Below are 8075 nucleotides of genomic sequence, written 5' to 3' on the forward strand. Positions count from 1 at the left end.
CAATTGCGCCACTGCCTCACCCCGGGTATGACATCTTCTGTTACTCTACCAACTCATTCTGATATACCGGTGGTACCTGTTGCAGTCTTACTGCAGAGATGGCGACGGAAGAATGGATCGATGATTGAGCAAGTACTCATTCGTTGGTCCGACACATCAGCCCTGCCAGACACCTGGGAGGACAAGTTGGCTCTCCAAGCCAGGTTTCCGGCTGCAGAGGCTTGGGGGCAAGCCTCCTCGCAAGGAGGGGGGGATGTCAGCGCCTCTACACCACAGGTCTCCAGCGGGCGTGCTGACATGGCCGGTACCAGCACGGGTGGCTCGACTAGCTCGCCACCCAGCCCAAGGCCCGCATGGGACAGACGGCCCAACACGCGCATCACTGGGCCGATGTGGGCACGGTGACTCCCACGGGCTACCCCAGCTACTTAAGGCAGCGGCACCAGGGAGCGACGCATCCAGTGGATCAGGCGGAATCGACTACAGCGGCTACCTACTCTCAATTCCCCATTCTTGTAACCCTAGGTCGTGTACCTGAGATAATACTGTCGATTTCCTCTTTAGCTACCTTGATCAAGAGCAATCCATACCCCACACCTTACAAAAAACTAAAACAATGGTATATATGCAGTTGCGTACTCTTGAGAAAATTTTAAATAAAAAGACAATCCTTGAAAATTATCAGTCTAGTCTTATTCTGAGACCTGATGAAACATTACTGAGTACCCGTCCGTCATATACAAGAATTCGCTAGCAAAGGACTATCACAAAGGTTCAGGCAATCTGCTGCCCAGGTTATGCACGATTATTCATCAGGTTGGACACCAGCTAAGCTGCTTTCCTTCTGGAGGGTAACTTGCGAAACGTTCAAAGGCAGAGTAGAATGATCATCCTTCGCGATACACTAAACTGGAAACAAAAAAGCTCAGCTCGATGCATTTACATGGACAGATATCAAAGTATCATGCCCCCAGGTCCTTCAGCTTTCTCGGAACTTTGACAAAAAGTTTTGAAACGAAGAGAAACCTTCCATCGCATCGTGCGGCATGTTAAGCGTGAAGGGGGGAAGAACACTCGGGCCAGCCTTCACATCCTTCAGGCCAGCAGCTGACGGTAGCGCAAGCGCAGGTTGCTGCCTATTGAGCTTTTCTATGATGTACGAGAAAGTTCCAAAGGCCAGACAGCTCTGAATCAGAGTTTGCGGTGCACCTGCAACAGACAGCAGAAAATATGGTACTGAGGGGATCAATACATACGAAGCAGTTTATTTATGCTACAGGAGCGAAAACAGAAACACTAACTCTTGCCCCACTCCCTACAAAAAGCACAAAGAGAAGTTGTATTCTCAGCACAATTGGTGAGGGACTTCTCAATTTATATCCGTACAATAAATGAACAACCAACAGCAAATATATATCTGTACAATGATCACTGGTATGCATGAGTTAATCTACATGCCAGAGATGATACAATAAGGAAGAACTGTTTTTTCCTCCTCCCTCCCGCGTCGCTCCCGTAGGCGACGGGGAGGGAACCCTAGCCACTGGGCTCCTCCCCTGCTGCCGCCAAAGGGCACAACCGAGCGAAGCCCGGCGGCGGCAGGGCTTCTCACCTCCTCACACGTGGGCCGGGGCGCTGCGATTTCAAGGGTCATGGTGCTGCCGCTCGGTGTCTTCCGCGGTGCGGCGGCGCCGCTCAAGGTGTGTTTGGTTGGGGTCACCAAGTGGAATGAAATGGGTCGGTTCCGCACCCAAGGCCCATTCCAGTGTTTGATCTGTCGAAGGAACAGGGAATGGCATATTCCCTGATTATGCCGAACCAAGCGATGCCTCCAAATCAAGCGGCAAGGTTGTCAGAATCACGATTCTGTTATATGACTTTATGATCCAAACTAGCCCCTTTGATTCTACGATTTTGGTTAGTAAAATCTACGTTTCTACGATCCTAATAGCTAAGATTCTATGACTGGCGATCCTACCATCGGAGCTCCGATCAGATTCAAAATCACGATTCTGACAACCTTGTCAAGCGGACCAAGCGGAACACTCGTTTCAGCGTCTCTCCCTCTCTGGATCTGCGACAACGGCGAGCACTCACACCTCTCTCCCTCTCCAGCAACAGCTGTCCCCAGCCTCCCCCTCGTCTCTCCTCTGTGATGGCGTGCAGCAGCAGCGGGCGGTGACCTAGCAGCGGCGGCTAGGTACAAGCGTGGCGACGATCAAGCAGCTGGGCGGCAGCTGTAGTGGCCAGCTTGGGCAAAGCGGCGGCAGCAGCAGGAGCAGCAGCTCATGGGCTGTGGCAGTGGCTGGTGGTTGCAGGTAGCGGCCTCACCTGCTGGGCGGCAGCCAGGCACTGCACGTCTTGATTTGTTGAGTGGCACAACATGAGGAATTGGCAGGCGACGGCTACACCACGGAAGAGAATCAGGCTCTGGTCCATCGTCCTCTCTCCCTTGTGTGTTTGCTAGACTAGTGATCCTAAATGGAAATTTGTACATGCTTGTTCTTTCCTTTTGCAACTACTGTAAATTTGTGTGTTTGGTAGACTAGTGATCCTAAATGGGAATTTGTACATGCTTGTTCTTGCCTTTGCAACTACTATAAATTTGTGCATAATGTGGACCATTTATTGATGATTCTTTCTAAATTTGTTAGTGAAATATGATTGTGTATAGACTATTGATGTTATTTATTTGGCATGACTGTGTGAAGCAAAAAATAAATTGTTGGTGATGAAAAGAAAATAAAACATTGTTTTGAAATTAAATAAAGTGCTTCTAAAAATACAATTAATGTTGCATATATAGCCAGAAAAGCAAACACTAATTTGAACACTTCTCATTCCATTCCATCAACCAAACACGGAGATGTAACCGTTTCATTCCACCTCATTATTCATACCAAACACAGAGATGGAACCATTACATTCCATTCCACTTGATTCTTCAAAACACACCCTTAGTGTCTTCAGCGGCATGGTTGGCTTCTAGGCGGTGGGGCGCGCTCGTGGTGGCCATGGCGGCGACCTAGGCTCTGCCCAGATCTAGCGTTCGGTAGCGGCTAGGGCCGGTGGCTTCTGTTGTGCCTAGGACGGCAGTGGCTGGCGACAATGGCGGCCCAACAGTGCTCGGTCACGGCGGCTGCCGAGGCTTTGCCTTTCCCTACGGGCACGCAGGGCGTGTGAGTTGGTGGCCCTAGGCGGGTTACAGTGGGGTCTCAGAGGATGATGCGGCTGGCGATGCCGAGGCTGCCCGGCGACTGGAAGTGCCGGTTCCTAGGCAGCTCCCTGTTGAGATCTGGAGGAGCCGAATCTTGACGGGGCGCTGGCTGCCGCTCCCTCCGGAGGTTCTGCCGGCAAGTGCTGGCATGCGAGCCCAGGTGCAGGGGTTGGGTGTCCCCCAGGACGAGCAATTCGTTGGGCAGCCGTGGCGGCGAGTTGCCCGGCTATGGCCCCCTTCCAGCCGACCTTGTGGTGGGACCCAAAGGGTAGGTGGGGAGGTGTCTTCTTCCTTTCGGTCGGCAGCGGCCACATGTTATGCCATCGATGAGAGGTTTGGACAGGGATGCCGGGGCGGCGGCCTCAGGTGGCGGGCTACTCGGTAGGCTCTCCGACGGGTCTACGGGTGGCACAATGGTGGTTCTGCTTCTTGGTCGTGTGGGCGGCGAGAGGTGTTGCGATGGGTGGCCTTGGTGTCTTCTCTGTTGTGGCAGCGAAGGGATCTGGTTATGGAGATCCCGGCTTCGTAGCATCGGCTGTCTTTGTTACTTCTTCATGCCTCAGGGTATCAACCGGGTGAAAGCCTTATGCTTCGTCGCCGGCGGCGACGGCGTCCTTGGGTGCTACTTTCCTCTTGAGGACGTTGTCACAATTTCCCCCTACCAGGGTTCCAAGTGAAAACCTTTGTTCATTCCATCGGTGACGATGACGCTTTGCACCATTTCCTTCTTGAGGGCGTTGCCTATCGTTGGTCGTGGAGTGGTGTTGTCTTCAGGCCCTCCTGTATTCTTGCTCATCTTTGTCGTGTGTTTCCATCCGATGTATGTTGTCCGTTCTTTTCTATGTTCTACTTTGTTTGAGGGCTTACTCACCATCATGTATCGTTCAGCCATGTACTTGTGGTTCGTGCTTTACCCTCCATGCCAGCAATTGTGCATACATAAATGGACCCAAGGGGGCAAGGCAAACCAAGGAGACAAAATAAAAAGCTATGACATCAAAACTGTAAGAACTAAGAAAATATGTCATGTAACACCAAACTAATTCGGAAATCATTAGCAACATGCGGTAAACCACGAGAGATTACAGAAGCAAGTGAGCAACTGATGGAGAATTCAAAACGATCAATTTTTTAGCCTGATAAAACTTGCAACTGATGCGAGATATCTAACCACGACCTAAAAGGCTATGTGTGCTCTCAAAACAAATCCTAAGTCCAGAAACCACCATGACACTAGCACACGTTTGCAGCCAACACTGGGGTTGCCAATCAGGTAAGATTTTTATCCAAATAACCACACTAGGCAACTAGAACAAAACAGGCAAATCATTCTCACTCTTATTGTTAAACTACATAAATCTATGTCAAAACCATAGTCTTTGGGCAAGGTATCCAGGAACAACGTGTAAATTTAGATAGTTCCAGCTATTAATTGCATTGCTATAACTTTACCTGGAAAACTCAAAGCAAGGCCAGTGCAACAGCCTGCAACTCCTGCGTTAATAACTGCAGACAAAAGATCCACAAGTCAATGGTCATCCTTGTCATTTTAATTTTATACACCCTAAGTACTTCAAAAAAGGTAGCAGGCTAGCAGCCCCAATCTTAAAGGGGGCATCAAAGACAGACCGTCATCTTTGCCACGTAGCTTTCTCAAAGAGCAAGAAACCAAGCTTTGAACGCCGGCAAGAACAGCAAATATCTAGAACAACAGAAAGAATTCTCAATATGATGGTTAACAGAGAAAAATCTATTACAAATGAAATGAACATTGGTATCCAACAATGAACTATGTATCATCATACCTTAGCAGAAGAGGCAGCGTCAGCAAATGAGCCTTTAAACCCTTTTGTAGTAACCAAACCTTTTCCTAAAAGGTCACCAGATATAGTTAACATAACAAAGAGATAATTGTTGTGTTTTGAATAGAAGGATGATACACAGCAGGGCAGCCTGACAGCACGTATGCCAAACAAAAATACTGTGCACAATGAACATACAAGGCTGAACCAATTCCAATTTACAGGTAGCATTAAATAATTGAATTGATTTGACATGACCACCAGATTCACTACCATATTCCATAAAAGATCTACGTTGTTATACTCAAGGTGGTAACGGCCGTAGCTAGATAGGCTATTTTTGTTATCCGCAAATTAAGGCGGCATTTAGTTGGTGATGGGTTCATTGGGCCTCAGCCTGACTGTCAGTGGTGGAGTGCACAAAGCAGTAATTGGTTTATTTATAAAAAATTAGACCAGTAGTTAAGTATCACCCATGCATGTCGAGCAACTTAACATGATAGCAGACGCCGCCAAGCTCCATGCATGCCTCCTTTATTTACTAAGAAAGATCCTGCATGAGAATGCAACGTCGGGACCATCTAATCTACTCCCTCCGTCCCATAATATAAGAACGTTTTTGACACTAGTGTAGTGTCAAAAACGTTCTTATATTATGGGACAGAGGGAGCACCAATTAATCACCAGGTCTAGGTGAAACAGATTTGACAATTGACATGTTTTGGATTTTGGGCATCCAAAAACTTCTATTGATGACAGTGAGACACAAAATCCAAATATTGTATTCCAAAATTAGGCGTGTGCGTGAACCTATTTCTGTGCCCAAACCACTAGTAACAGATTAGCAACCAAAAACTGAGCTAGGTGTGTAACTCCATTGTTTCTTTAGGAGTTGCTTTCACTTTAGTTCTTAGTCCATAACAAGTTGTATGAACACAACACAAACACACAGTAAACATATGAGTTGAAAGTGTGTCCATATCCAGTTTGGTATGTTCGTATGAGCCAAAAGAAAGTTATCTACCAAATTTCCTGAGAAAACCCGCACATGTTCTGTCACAATTTTTTCATTTGGCAGCATTAGCAAGTAATTTTATTTTATTGCAAGGAATAAACACATACTGCAGCTTCCAGATAGGTACGGATGCATGCAGCCAGGCCTTAAATCAAGTATAAACGGAGCACAAAAAAATTGGTTTTGCCAACATTTCTGAGAAATTCCGCACATGTTTCAATCTAAGTAACCACGTGATTTTTCATGAGGAATAATTATTTGCGGTTAACTGTAAAATCCATCAACAATTTACTCCACGATCCTTGGTGCCAGTGTCACACAAATTCAACAAAATTGCTACAAGTTCAACTATCCTGAACATGTAATTATAATCAGCTGCATGAAACCCAAACAACACACTGTGTGCCGCAATTGAGCCTAATCTCCTAAATGTCCTCAACACTGGCACAGTATACTGCGAATCTAACAAAGAAAAACCACAATTAAGTGCCTTATGAATGACACTAACTATAGACCGTGTGGACGATCAGTACTAAGAGCTCAATTGCACACCACAGATTAGACAAACACCTTAAGACATAACCTTATCGAATATAATCAAAACCTTATCAAATTACGAGAGGCCTAGAATAGAAAGGGAGCCAGCCAGGACCAAAGATCGCAGAGCCCTAACCCTAACGGACGTGTCGAGCCGAACGAGGAGGTGGAGGGACGGGGTGTTACCATATCCAACGACGGCGCCGACGAGGGAACCGGCGGCCGACTCCCAGGCGAAGCGGAGGAGGCAGACCCCAGGCGCCGCGGTGGCGGCAGAGAGCGGGCTCGGATTCCGCGACACGGAGAGGCGCGTCAGGATGGGGTTGGCGCGGGGGGGCCTCCGCGGCTGATGCGGGGACTCGTCGGAGGACTCGGCGTCGGTGGTGTCACCGCCATCGGAGGAGTAGTTTTCGTCCGGCTTCGGGTCGCCGCTCGCCATGGCCGTCGGTTGTGCTCGTGACAATGCTGTTCGCGTGTACGCGCGCGCGTGTCCTTAGCAGCACCACCTCGTCACGGGTACAGTGGCAGTGGGACTTCGTATTCGTAAGATTCAGTTTTCTTTTTTTAGCTTCGTAAGATTCAGCTTTACTGCTCTTTGCCCGTGCAATGCGAGCAATGCAAAATACAGTACGATCGCTCAGGGTCATGCTCCGGTGGCTCCACTTCCTCGACGATCTCTCGATCATCCACGACGAGGGAGTCGTCCGATCCGGCGCGTGCGGATATTGTGGTTTTAGGTTTTCGGGTCTAGTAGTTTAAATTTTGGTTCGTTCGACGTCTTCGCTTTAACGACTGAAACAGTGACACCGGATAAAAGAGTTCCAAATTCTTTCCGGCAAGGCAATAAACTCTATGGTTGGTGATGGATTTAGGTACTAATCTGTTCAAACGAAGACGATGGCAGCATCTTTTATGCTGGACTTGTGTCCTCGGTGTCGGCGCGAAGCTTGGGATGTACTCCTAGTTAAGAAGCGGATGCAAATAGTGGTTTGCCTCAACGGTACGTGGAAGACGGATCATGTGTTGGGTATGGTTTCCTCCTCCGGTATCTTAGTCGTGCAGGGGGTGCCAGATCTGAAGTTTGATGGCTTATCTGGGTGCTACCCGGCCAAATTCTTTCAACTGTAATGGATACGCCTTTGGTAAGTCATTTTGGAGGTCCGTGAAGCTGCATATTAGCGATGGAGACGAGCTCAGTGAAAAGGTTATTCATCATATTTTCCTTTGGCGGCGGCTGTCGTGGTGCCGTAGGCAGGTGACAGACGTTTTTTTTCAGGAGTACGCAAATTGCGTGCCTTAGCTTTATAGACGAGAGAGGTTTATATAGAAGAAATACAAACGATATGCACCGCCACACACGGCAGGCACCTCCGCCCCACCACTCCACACGCTAGGCTACTACCCTATACCATATTGATCTCCTCTTCCTCTCGCCGATGCCCATAGCATGATTTCCTGATGGATTATATCGGCCGCTCCTCACTCGTTGACGATGTTGCTGTTG

General features: G+C 48.2%; 1 protein-coding gene across 2 annotated transcripts; it reads right to left on the minus strand.

The window, feature by feature from the left end:
- Window positions 1-626: 626 nt before the first annotated feature.
- Window positions 627-7110, minus strand: LOC119307938 (mitochondrial import inner membrane translocase subunit TIM22-3-like). Of its 2 annotated transcripts, XM_037584036.1 has the most exons (6): window positions 6758-7110; window positions 5023-5087; window positions 4847-4919; window positions 4670-4723; window positions 1027-1209; window positions 627-909 (listed from the first exon to the last, which is right to left on the minus strand). In XM_037584036.1, the coding sequence occupies exons 1-6, from the start codon at window positions 7008-7010 to the stop codon at window positions 905-907; spliced, it is 633 nt and encodes a 210-aa protein (XP_037439933.1). In that variant the 5' UTR covers window positions 7011-7110; the 3' UTR covers window positions 627-904. The 2 variants fall into 2 exon arrangements, with proteins under 2 accessions (XP_037439933.1, XP_037439932.1); XM_037584035.1 differs by having other exon boundaries at window positions 648-1209; window positions 6758-7108.
- Between the last annotated feature and the right edge of the window lie 965 nt (window positions 7111-8075).

The sequence above is a fragment of the Triticum dicoccoides genome, chromosome 5B (genome assembly GCF_002162155.2).
Source record: "Triticum dicoccoides isolate Atlit2015 ecotype Zavitan chromosome 5B, WEW_v2.0, whole genome shotgun sequence".
Taxonomy (NCBI): Eukaryota; Viridiplantae; Streptophyta; class Magnoliopsida; order Poales; family Poaceae; genus Triticum; species Triticum dicoccoides.